The 13,206-nt window shown below is 32.8% G+C and overlaps 5 protein-coding genes across 9 annotated transcripts in view; 3 read left to right on the forward strand and 2 right to left on the reverse strand.

Moving 5' to 3' along the window:
* Pyroxd1 (pyridine nucleotide-disulfide oxidoreductase domain 1) overlaps window positions 1-13,206 on the reverse strand; it is a 418,591-nt gene that overhangs the window by 375,134 nt on the left and 30,251 nt on the right. The gene's annotated exons all lie outside the window — the stretch shown is intronic.
* Window positions 1-13,206, reverse strand: part of LOC145327615 (adaptin ear-binding coat-associated protein 1-like) — a 356,073-nt gene that overhangs the window by 312,616 nt on the left and 30,251 nt on the right. The window lies entirely within an intron of this gene.
* Window positions 4,582-8,377, forward strand: LOC145328331 (uncharacterized). The gene is made up of 7 exons (XM_080171962.1): window positions 4,582-4,668; window positions 4,960-5,043; window positions 5,571-6,404; window positions 6,623-6,708; window positions 6,976-7,181; window positions 7,718-7,928; window positions 8,114-8,377. The coding sequence occupies exons 3-7, from the start codon at window positions 6,164-6,166 to the stop codon at window positions 8,291-8,293; spliced, it is 924 nt and encodes a 307-aa protein (XP_080028088.1). The 5' UTR covers window positions 4,582-4,668; window positions 4,960-5,043; window positions 5,571-6,163; the 3' UTR covers window positions 8,294-8,377.
* On the forward strand, window positions 8,714-10,298 carry LOC145328333 (uncharacterized). Its single transcript, XM_080171964.1, has 5 exons — window positions 8,714-8,753; window positions 8,836-8,961; window positions 9,174-9,501; window positions 9,628-9,767; window positions 9,886-10,298. Exons 2-5 carry the CDS (start codon window positions 8,836-8,838, stop codon window positions 10,177-10,179), a joined length of 888 nt encoding a protein of 295 aa, XP_080028090.1. The 5' UTR covers window positions 8,714-8,753; the 3' UTR covers window positions 10,180-10,298.
* Window positions 10,281-11,860, forward strand: LOC145328332 (uncharacterized). Its single transcript, XM_080171963.1, has 2 exons — window positions 10,281-10,884; window positions 10,981-11,860. Exons 1-2 carry the CDS (start codon window positions 10,422-10,424, stop codon window positions 11,601-11,603), a joined length of 1,086 nt encoding a protein of 361 aa, XP_080028089.1. The 5' UTR covers window positions 10,281-10,421; the 3' UTR covers window positions 11,604-11,860.

Consider the following 13,206-nt stretch of genomic DNA (forward strand, 5'->3'; position numbering starts at 1 on the left):
ACTCGAACTCGTTACCCTGTGGGCCGAGAACGCTCGGCTTACCATACATCATTTATTCCCTCGGGTAAGAAATATTCATTCCTAAACAAAAAACTGGACAGGAATACCCCATTCTATATCCCCGGCAAGCTGTTTATAATGCGATGTGAGAAATAACTATTCCGATTTGAACCATTTGTTCCATCAATATCGAAAAATCATCTATAGCATCGTATTACAAACCTGTTTTTTTATTCGCAGAAATATGTCTATAATACGATGTAATAAATAACTAATATAAATTTGAAAGGCACGGAATCAAAAATAAAGCTCTGAGGTTAGATATATTAATACATTAATGTATAAGAATAGAGGAAGCATAAGCTATATGTAACTTATACATTTTAATTTAATACAAAAGCAATTTTGTAAACCACCCTTCACCAGCTATAGAGATCTTAGCAGCGCGGTTTTATAAAGGTTGAGAAACTTGGTAATAAAAATGTGGTGCATGCTTTGACTTTTGGGGGGTCCTACAACTATATGTCTGTTTGGTATGGAGGCAAAAAGTTGGAAGTTTGGAACCTAAATTTACTAAAGAATACATGATTCAATTGATATTACGACAGAGGAAAAATTTTCGCCATTGTAGGTTGCTAATATTGACATCATTTGTTGATCAGTTTGTTCATCTAGTAGGAGGGGAAGAGATCGGAGGAGATGGATTTTACGAATCCAAAAGATATAGCTTTATGGCAAATAGTTTTAAAGCTCCTTGAAAACTTCATCACAAAACCTCAACATTAAACTTTAGTCAAAGAAAGGCAAATATTATCTGGAAATTGTGCTTATAATTTACATTACAATCGATTTCAAAATTTCTATGATAATTCCTATAACAGTTCGGTATAATTCATAAAACCATAGGAACAATATAATCTCTACTAAAAATGTCCGTTTTAACTACATAGTTGTTTTTTGTTTGTTTTTTATTATAATTATTATATGATATAATAATTCTGATCACTTGACTCTTCTTTGACTTGGATTCTGGATTATTGATTACTTTTTACATTTAATAAGCATCGTGTACATTTCAGTCTAAGTCTGCTAATTGATATCTAATTTCTAGAAGCAGACATATGTCTACTAGAAATCTATTCAATAGATCTTAGACGATGGAAATTTGAAACTGTCGGGTCAATATTTCTTTAATATTCCCCCTATTTTCTAACTGTCCAAAGACGTTTATAATAATTAGGGAAAGGGTTGAATTTGGACAGGAAACCTAAATATTAAAATCTTTTCTAAATTTATACGATCCTGAAAGTTAATATTTACTGATATTTTCCAATAAATTTTTTCGTTTCGTCAAAATTTGGAAAAATAGCCAATATGGCTGTCTAGAAAAAACACGAAACCTCTACACCTAATATTTTCTCAGTGTTTTTTTTTTACTTTTTATACAATTTTTTTTAAAAATTAAATATTGATGAGTTTTTTATTTTTATAGAATGAATTATAAAAAAAATAATATTGGTTGATTGGTTTTTGCGATATCAGAACTCAGAACCATATCAGTTTTACTTTTAAACAATTCAATAAATATGAAAACTTTAAAAATTAAATATTGATGAGTTTTTTTTATTTTTTTAGAATGAATTATAAAAAAATAATATTGGTTGATTGGTTTTTGCGATATCAGAACCATATCAGTTTTACTTGTAAACAATTCAATAAATATGAAAACTTAGATATAAAATTTGTATAATAGATAAGACTTTTAAATAATTTATTCTCCCCTTTCTTTATTCCAAAAATCTCGATTTTTCTTTCATTGTCATATCCTAGTATTTATTATGTGTATTTGTATTGTCGTGTGAGTATGTGAGAGGGTTGTAAAGGATAGATAAATTACCACCCCCCCCCTCTCCCTCACATAGCTGTTAAGACTTAAGATTTTTTGTTTCAGGCTTTCAGCGTATCTACTCTATAATAATCCACCTTCCAAAGATCCAACACCCTACATTATCCAACCCTCCACCCTGCTTACTGTCTTCTACATTTCAACTCAACCATATATCAAACTTGCTAATATCATAAAGTGAAAGAAAAGTTAAAAAATAAACCACCAATAACCATTAAATAATGTATTAATCATTCTAACTCAAGTAATATGTACTAATTTATTATTTAACCTAACATACTAACAAAACAATAATCATAACTTTTTTTACTTTAATGAAATAAATAATCTAAATAAATAAATAAACTATGTTGACTTAAATAAAATGAAAATAAATATTTTTATTTTATTTGGATTGGAGTTAGTTAGTTTTGTAAATTGTAACGATTTGTCCTTGTTCTCTAAGGTCTCATATTTCCTGTATCATGAGTTGACCCTTAGCTTTATGCGGTCATAAATGTTCCCCCCCACCCCCAAAAAAAAAGCTTTTATCAATATACCTTGTATATTGGGGAATATTAACAAGGATTAAAACATCCATAAAAACTAGTACTGAAACTTTATGACAAACGGATACAGGAAGCAAATGCCTACATTACCAGAAATGAAAAAAGCTATCCGCTTTCTTACGGAGATTGACCAGCCCTAATTATAAAAAAGCTATTGTTCTGTAAGATTAAAACGATTTCTGAAACTGTATAACAAACGGATAATAACACAAACACTTAAATAGTTCAGAATAGTCGACAAATAGTCGACGGACAAACTGACCCTAATTATAGAAAATTATTGTTCTGTATGAAAAAATTTTATCTTTACATACCCTTTAAAATAAGTGGCATCCGCATTTAGAGCCTAGAGGTCAATATCCAAACATATATGGGTGGGGGAAAAGGGTTTTACATGTAAGTAACAGTTAACACCTTTATAGTCCCCCCCCCCCCCAAAATAAAGGGAAGGGCAATGGGCTGTTTATTTTACACTAGTCTCCCCCCCCCCTCCCCTATTTAAGAAGGGTTGCTATATGAAAAGAAAGGGTTGAACTTGATTTTGAATATAACCCCCCCCCCCAAAAAAAAAGATACAAAGAATAATCCCTTTATTTATTTAAATTTTGAATTTTCCTTTATAAAAATTTTCCATAATATATATATGACACCTTTATTATACATAGAATATATGAAAAGAAAGGGTTGAACTTGATTTTGAATATAACCCCCCCCCCCCCAAAAAAAAATACAATGAATAATCCCTTTATTTATTTAAATTTTCCTTTATAAAAATTTTCCACTAATGCTGGGTGACGGGAGAGAGTTTTTTTTTTAACTTTTAAGAAAGGTTTATATATATGACACCTTTATAAATTATAACCTTATATTATAATGGCCGATAAATTGATGTACACTCCCAATGATGATGCACAAAATTACCCCTTTTGTAAATAACAATTAATAGTTGAAACGTTTTTACACTCAACTTAATGAAGCAACCAAGTCCCAAAATTCCCCAAAATTGTTGAGCAAACCAAAAAGAAAACGTTGGTATAAAACTTTGTTTTTAAAAGATATGAAATGATACAGATATTCATCATATCATTATCATCAATCTATTCTATAATTGGCCAAAAAGCCTTCATAAAGTGACATCAAAGCTGACAATAAAAATGGTAATCCTTGAATGTTATGTAACTTCCAATATGTAACTATGAAGCAATTTTGTTTGTCTACATTACCGAATACTTTTTTAATTCTATTCATCTCAAATGTAACTTTTCTTAAAAATAGGTTTCTAAAACTTGAAATATAATTTTTAACTTTTCTTACCAATGAATGATGAAACTTAAGTATAAATTGAAAAACAATTTGAAATATCCAGCCTCTAACGGCTAATTTATTTACTAAAATTTCATCGTATTAAATCCAAATTAAATCTTGTTGGTTCCCCCCCCCCCCCCATCTCCTCCTAACCATTACGTTATGATGGGTGGAGAAAAAAAGATTACATATAATTATATTCAAATAAGAAGTGTTGAAAAAGGGGGGTGGGGCAGGTTTCAAATAATCTTTAATCTTTTAATCTTTAATCTTTTACGGAGGGTAAATTAAGTGTTAAATTACCCCTTCTGCAGATTAAGCATCAAATCCTCCCCCCTCCTCAAGGGGAAATTAGGAGAATTCTTAGTCTTACATGTCATATAAATATTTTCCAACACATCCCATGATTTCCCTCGTACTTCGTAGTAATTGGATACGGATTATAGTTATACCCCCCCCCCCCCCACACTTTCTTTTATGTGTGTTTATTTTATCCCTTACTATTCCAAAAAATAAAATTATGGGTGGAGTTACTGTTAAGTTGTTAACCCTTTTCTTCCCCCAATCATCCAATGTAAGCGGTAACCTGGCCATTCTCACCACCTTAGGCTTAAAGTCATAAAGTCATAATTAATATTAATCTTTTTTTTTAGTTTTAGTTCAGTTACAACATCGTTAGAGAATGGCTGAGCCTGACTCTAATAAAGTTATAGGTGACGATGATGACAGTGAGGTTGTCCAAGCTATGCCTGACTCTTCAGTTACGCGTACTCGTAGTTTGCGTGAACGTAAGACGATCCCTGATGCAAGCATACCCGATATTTTGGATGAGGTTGACCTTGATATGTTGGAGGAAAAGGAGGGTTTGGGGTCCCCCCCCAAAAAAATAACCCCCAGTGATAACATTAGGTAATAATAATATTTTCATTTTATATTTAATAATGTTATAAAAAAACTAAAAGGGGTAGTTTCACGAAGTTTATTTATTAAGCTCAAATGCATTTCGTGAAACTACCCCTTATAAAATTAGTGGGTTTCGTCGTATTTTTACTTTTTATTTACTATTAAGCTCAAATGCATACCCCTAATAAAATTATAATAAATGGGATTATGAAAAGTAGTGGGTTCCTTTGTAATGTATTTTTACAGTAACTTTTTATCTTAGGGTAGGTAAATGTTATTTATTTATTTAATTTTCAGTTGCACTCCAGGGTCGGTAATGTTGGAGGAGAAGGAGGGGTTGGGGACCCCCACAAAAAAAATAACCCCCAGTGATAACATTAGGTAATAATAATATTTTCATTTTATATTTAATAATGTTATAAAAAAACTAAAAGGGGTAGTTTCACGAAGTGCATCTACCCATGCTAAAAAAAGTATAGAAATGGGATTTTTACAGTAACTTTTTATTTATTAAGCTCAAATGCATTTCGTGAAACTACCCCTTATAAAATTAGTGGGTTTCGTCGTATTTTTACTTTTTATTTACTATTAAGCTCAAATGCATACCCCTAATAAAATTATAATAAATGGGATTATGAAAAGTAGTGGGTTCCTTTGTATTTTTACAGTAGCTTTTTATCTTAGGGTAGGTAAATGTTAAAAAAATATCCTTACTTACTTTTGGTCAGGTTAGGTTGGGTCCTCCATCCATCCTCCGGGGCGCATTCCTTCCATGTTCAGCAACTCTCGGTGCTCTACACACCAAGAGAGGCCATTTTTTTTTAGAATATAATCCCAAATTTGGTAAATTTGGTGGGTTCTAAAAAGAACCAGAGAAATTGAAAATTTATTTATTTATTTAATTTCAGTTGCACTCCAGTCACTTCAAAAATAGCTGATCCACAACGGAAGCGAATAATAACAAAGTTGTGTTCACCTCCAAGGGTCAAGAAAAGAAGAACAGAGTCTTCTCCCCAATCGAGGTAAAAAAAACAAGTAGCCAAATAATTTTTTTTTTATTTTGTCCAGAGGGCAAGGGAAAAATAATATTAATTAATAATTAAAATAATAGGCTATTTTTTTAAGGTCAAAACCTGACAGCCCAGAACCTGAAAATCCAACTTCACCCCCCAAACCTTCTCCCCAATCGAGGTAAAAAAAACAAGTAGCCAAATAATTTTTATATTTTGTCCAGAGGGCAAGGGAAAAATAATATTAATTAATAATTAAAATAATAGGCTATTTTTTTAAGGTCAAAACCTGACAGCCCAGAACCTGAAAATCCAACTTCACCCCCCAAACCTTCTCCCCAATCGAGGTAAAAAAAACAAGTAGCCAAATAATTTTTATATTTTGTCCAGAGGGCAAGGGAAAAATAATATTAATTAATTAATTAATTATTTTAAGGTCAAAACCAGCAAGCCCACAACCAGCTTCACAAACAACACCAGATACATCACCAATGCGCCCACTCAACGTAACGCCGCCGCCGTCTCCATCACCTACAAGTACAACAGCCACACCTAAAGCCGCAGCCACACCTAAAGCCGCAGCCACACCTACAACACCAGCTGGAGACACACCTTCTTCAGCACAGTCATCCCCAGCTGGAGAAAAGCCAAAAGGGAGAGGTGGCCGTACAAAAGGATCCAAGAATAAACCCAAGATGAACAGTGACAGTACGGAACATATGTTCATCAAAGGTAAGCTTAAATTAGTATAATTAATATCAATAACATAGGTAGTAACATTAAAAATTTAATTGACAGGATGTCTATTTGTCTGTACTTAAATAAAATACATTATATTATATTTATAATTAATAACCATACAATCTCAACCGTAAATACATAAATTTCTAGAATACTAGTTTGTTTTACTTTACCTATATATTAAATTAACTGTTCTATTGATTACCTAGACTGCGTGGGTACAGTACAAGGGGACACACACTCGCTCTATGACCGCCTTGATGGGAAGAGGATAACATATAGTAATGGTGATAAGGTACAAACATAAATACTAAAAATAATAATAAAATGTAGAGGGGGGGGGGGGGCAATTCTTGATGGGAAGAGGATAACATATAGTAATGGTGATAAGGTACAAACATAATTACTAAAAATAATAATAAAATGTAGAGGGGGGGGGGGGGGGCAAAAGTGACACTTTTTGAAAGCAAAACTAAAAGTCAAGAAAGGAACACAACTAAAAAAAGAGTTACAGGTGTGAGATTATTAAATAAAATGTTTAATAAAATTAAAATTACTTCAGGTTTATGTCTACTTGGTTAAAGTGCTTGAAGATCATGCTTACATGATCCCCAACTACCCTGGAAAGGGTCAGAATAAGACCCCGTGGGGGCGGGGGTGCAAATACTGTAACTTCCATACCTGGGATGGCACATACCACGTGAAAGAATACCCCACAGAGGGAAAACCAAGAGAGAAATTTATACTGCAAGAAACTAACCTTCTTAGGTAATAATATTAAGTTGACATAAAATAACATGATGTATTAACGCAACGTGCCGGAGCCGTATAATTTTGATGCGGCTCCGGCTCCGGGGAGCCGTATTTGGAAATACGGCTCCGGCTCCAGCTCCGGCTCCTACCTTAAAATTAATATATCAATTTTTTTCCATTATTGAATTTGATAAAATAAGATAAATAATATAAAATATTTTGCTTTTATTTGATTAAAGCTATATAAAAGTAGAAGGATGTGTGTCTATTTGTTAAGTAACAATAGTTTTTCAGTTTATTATATGGAAATAGACCGTTGCCAAATTATAATATTACTTTAAAAAATCATTTTTACCTAGTCCGGAGCCGGAGCCGTTTTTAACAAAAAATACGGCTCCGGATCCGGCTCCACAAAAAATGTTGCTGCTCCCGGCTCCAGAACACTGGTATTAAGTATTCATAAACATTGATTAAAAATATATACTGACAGACAAGGTGAATTATAGAGTAGCTTTGCTAAAAAAAATAATATTAATTGCTTACCTGTTTAGGAGGTTTACCCGTCACTGGATCATTGACCACAGAGATGTTTACCGAGAGTATAGGAAGGGAGTGAACCTGGCCAGCTTTCAGAGGAAGTTTCAACAGGCCCAGGCAGATGCTGAAGTTATCCATGAAGTCAAAATATACGTCACTGCCCTAGAAGCGCTGCGCCACATAACAGGAAAACTGGTTAATAATGAAAGTTTCCTTCGCTTTAAGGTAAATGTATGTTTAATATTTTTGATCATATTTGCTGTTATCTAATGTCTCATACCTATATTTTTTTAAACAAAATTAATTGAAAATGATTGCTAAAATCGAAATATATCTTCATGTCAGTTAGAATAGTGTATTTTTTAAAAATAGGTTGAAAAACATACTAACTTTAAAAAATTCGCTTTAAGGATAAGGATGCCAATGCCTTTGACCATATCATCGCCAAGCAGGTCGGTTTACTTGAGAAAGGCAAGAAGCAGGATGCACCCACCAGCAAACAGCTTCATAACTGGCTGCAGGGGCAGCACAAGTATTACATGGAATCCTTCAAGAAGATTTTAGAAAATAAAGGTATTAATAACTATTAACTATTAAGTATTATAATTTATAAACTAAAACATTACTAAATAATTTCAAAATCTGAAAGAAATAACAAATAATTAATTTAAATTATCTTCACTTCCGCGGGTGTGTACATTGCCGAAATCGAAGGAAAGGTGCACACCTGCGGAAAAAATGTTAATATTTAATTATTTTAAATAACAAATAATTATAATCAATATTATCTTTGTTTCCGCAGGTTTGCACCTTTCCTTCGACTTCGGCAATGTTCACCACACCGACTTCATTGCAGGTAACCTAAATAAAATAAATAAACTATTATTATTTATTAATGCAATTACAACTGCAGCAGCTACATAACCTGAATTAAATAAAGTAAAGTAAACTATTATGAATGAATAATATAAAAGAATTACTAATTTTTCAGTAACTGCAAACTATACCGATGCAGACGGTCCCAAAGAATTGTTGCTCGCCTGTGAACAGGTATAAGTTTAAAATTAATTCTTAGAAATTTAGAATGACCACAAATACCTAAATGATAATTTGATTAATTACTTATGTTTAGATGCCTAAACCCGATGCTTCCGGCCGCAGCATCTACGAATATTTCGAAGAACTGTTGAAAAGGTTTGGGCTTGAGCATTATCAACTTCTCAGCTCCACATCCGACTCGGCTGCCAACTGTGTAAAGGTAATGAAAAATTATAAATTATAATTATAAAATCATAACTATTTAATAGTTTTTTCTCGCATCGTATTTTAAATGGCTTTCCGCGGATGTAAAATGTACAATTGTAAGATAAAACCAGTTTTTTTAGATGAATATTTGAATGAATACGAGAATTAATATTATAAAACAATACCATTAGAAAGTAAATCATTAATTTATTTTTCATTCTTTAGTCCGTCAAGATACTCAATGAAGAGCACGGGAAAACCCCCACAGAGTATACAAGTTTCATGAACCATGAGGATGAAGATGAGGGAGTCAGTGATGATGATGATGATAGTGATAAGGAAGACACACCTGAGGCTGATAGTGAAGATGAAATCCCGTTGGATATGTTTATAGAAGATTTAGATGAGGTTGAGGATGGTGTTGTAGAAGCCGAAGGTGAGGGTCAGGATGGAGATGAAGAAACCCTGGCAGGAACAAGACAAGGCGATGGCGGCATATCAAGTGCGATTTTCTACAGGTCCATCGCCATCAAAGATCCACAACAAAGAGAGGGTAAGTAAAGTTAAATTAAATTCATTCCCAAAAAATTCAATGAATTACATTTAATGATTTACAGGGGTAGTTTCACGAAATGCATTTAACTAAATTATATTAATTTATTAAATTATTTCTTTTCAGCAATCACAAATTTCGGGAAACTAATAGAAGAGAACATCCAGAAAACAATGATATGTGATGAGCAGAAATGTGGACTTATAGTGGGAGGTGTTTGCCTCAACCACCAAGTGGAGTTGGCGTTGAAGCAGGCTGCCAAAGTTGTAAGTAAATTAATTAAATGATTAATAGAACCAACTAAATAACTTATACAGTAACTTAAAAAGTTAAATAATAAATTATACAAAAACGTGAAAATTAACAAATATTATATTTTTTTAGAAAGGGAAGGGGTACAACAGAACCATAATTAACCTGGCAAAGCTGGTCAGTAAAATTATGAATAACAAGAAGCTGCGTCGCATTTTGGTAGAGAGTGGACAACGTATGCTTACCAGATACGTGGAGACGAGATGGAGCTCCAGAATGAACATGATAAAGCGGTTCTTAGAGTTGTTTGACAACAAACAACTACTTCAGAAGGTGAAAAAATCCGTGCAGGATCAGAAAGGTAAACCCAAAAAAGTTAATTATAATTTAAACAACAATTTAAAACTAACAAAATTACCAACTTAAATTTCTCTCTGTCCCTTAATTAAACAAAAGAGAAAGGTAACAAATAGAAGTTTATTAAAATTTAAACTAAATAAATTATTTCTTCTCTCGTTCCCTTAATTAAAAATTAGAACTGTATATATCAATAGAATTAATTTTTAATTTTTATTTTAGTCAACAAGAAGTTTGACAATCTGCGGCCAACACCTGACCAGGTTCTTGCCCTCAGAGAAGTCCTGGAAGTGTTGGAGTGTGTGGATACCATGCTGACAATTCCTGCACAAGCCCATGAGGCCACAATCGTCCAGATGTTCACCATGCTGGATACGGTGTTCTTTACCCTACGGACAAGTATGCCTGGCAACTTATTCGCTAGACGTGTATTCAAGTTCCTTCACCTGAGAGTTAACAAGATTGTCCGTACTAATGCAGGCTGGCAAGTCTGTCTCTACCTACACCCCCTGTCACGCAGTCATTTGGAAATGATTGCGAGTGGCACACAAAGCTTTACGGTGACACAGGATGAAGCAAAAACAATTTTACAACAAGCACCCAAAAATTGTAGGTTGTTGGGTGAACGGCTACACCGAATCTCACTGAGAGCCAACCTAAGTCCTGAAGAAAAGGCAGATGAAGAGGCCGACCTGCGTAGAGCTAATGCGGATGCCGACAATGAGGATTCCGAAGCTGACGAGTACGAATCTCCAGAAACTGCACCTCCCACAGGTAAAGATATACAATATTAATTAAAATAGATAATAATAATAACATTAGTTAAATAATTCAATTATCATTTTTATTAATTATATTTATGTATTACAGGCATGATGACACCCATCCAAAAGATGTTTTGGAACAAACAACAAGAGTTCAAAGAAATTCAGGCTCAAGCAGCAGCCAAGAAGAAAAAGAAAGAACAACGTGACAAACAGAAGGATCCCCTGGACGTCATGAAGAAACACCTGAAAGCTGGGCTGAAGGATTGGAGTAACATAGAAGAATCCAAGTTGCATGCCTTGACATACGGTTACCAACGTGAAGTCGCTAAGATAAAGGAGGAAATTGCGAAAGTCAAAAAATCTAAGTCCAAGGATTTCGATGTTGAAGAACGCCAGAAACTGTACAAACAAGGAGCAATGACCGCAAGCCACAGGATGCTTACTGCCAGGTATGAACATGTTGCAGAGAAGATATGTTATCCACCTGGACTTGTCAGTTTGATGACCAACTTCAACAACTTACCTGTTTCTAATGCGAGGTGTGAGAGAATTTTCTCACACCTCAAATTAGTTTACTCATCGAGGCGCTATAACCTAGAGAAAGAAACCATCCACGCCATCATGTTCTTGAAGATGAACAAGCTAGTCCCCAAGAAGTCCCAAGCATTTTGGGATAGGCAGGTAAAAGTTACCAAGAAGACAGCAACCAAGGAACTGGAAAAGTGAAATAATTTTTGTAAATATGTTTATCATATTAATTATGTTGGAAAGAAATAAAGTAGAAGTAAAGTAAAACAAATAATTTAATGAAATAATTTTGTGTTTTTTAAATATCTGTATCATTACCATTATAAAATAAATGTTGTAATAAAACCCAAAAAACTGTTTATTGATATATTTATTTTTTTTGCAGTATTGTTATTTAATTTAACAAGGATGAATAATCAATAAGTAGCGAAGCCAAAAACATTACTCAAATCATACTTGTCTTGTGTCTTTATGCGTGGATGGTCTCTTGCTCGAGGTTCTAGAGTAAATAAGTTGGACATCAAATGAAAGTAAATACTAAATATCCAAAAATAAATTTGAATTTCAATTAAAGGGTGATGGAAAAAAATAAAAATGCGTACTTGCCGCTTCGCTTATATTATTGTACATTCAAACATCAGTAAACCAAAAATCAGACCAATCGGATAATTAGGTCACATAAAAATTTGTTGTTAAAATGTAAAAAAAATACGGACATTAATGTCAGAACTGAATTATCAGAATGCGAATATATAAGAGTCTAAGCAAAATTGTAAGTAAATTTGTTTAAAAACAGCTTGATAATCAGGTTTAATATGAGCGTACATTTAAAACCGAGTTTCAATGCAAAAAAACGCGGAGCCGAATCTAGAAATACGGCTGCGGATGTGTGTATATTTGGTAACATATGGTTTTTAAGTTTAATTTAAGGAAATAGACCGTTAAATCATATTATTACTGTAAAAACTCACTTTTAACTAATGTGGAGCCGAGCCGTTCTGAACGACGTAAAAAAATGCACGGAAATTCTTTTCGAACACAGGGATTCAATATTTTTAGGTAAGACTTATCGATAAAACACACCCGATACTTTGTAATTTTGGAACGATATAAAAAAATAAAAAATAAACATAATTAAAAACAAAGTATGGAGCTTGCCGAATTATTCACAGTATAAAATCTGTGCGTTTAAAATTGAAATTACCAAAAGGCAAAATAAGAATAATTAAGTTATAACGAACAGACTTATCACTTTATATCTACAAATTATTACAAAATCCTTACCTTAATATACAGTAAATGATTATGTGTACTGCCTTCCGAAATAGAAAACATAGCCTATTATTTTGACGTGTATGTACTCTTATGACATTCACTCAAAACAATAGACTACAATAATTTTTTTCGGACGACAGTACAGAATTAGATCTTCTTGTGTTGACACTTGACTAAGACTTTGTTTCTTTCTTCTTTTTTTTTATAACTATGCAAATAATATTTATCACTTTATTTTATTGTATTAATATAATTCCATTTGAAGTTTTCACATTGAATATTAAATTTTTTATTATTTTTCACTTTTCTTTGTATCTAACTAACGCGTAGTATGACGTGTCAATACACTCTGAAATTCAAATAAGGACTGAAGAACTATGTGTGTGTGCACGAGGTGCACGAGGTAGAAATGTACATGGGTAATTAGAAACTTCAATATAATTTATTTCGTTATATTTACATTTTTTAAAATAAGATTTTTTAATATGTTTTGACCACGGTAAATAATAAAAATTTGTTGGAGGAA

This window comes from Acartia tonsa, chromosome 9 (genome assembly GCF_053477335.1).
Source record: "Acartia tonsa isolate MP-2025a chromosome 9, ASM5347733v1, whole genome shotgun sequence".
Lineage (NCBI taxonomy): Eukaryota > Metazoa > Arthropoda > Copepoda > Calanoida > Acartiidae > Acartia > Acartia tonsa.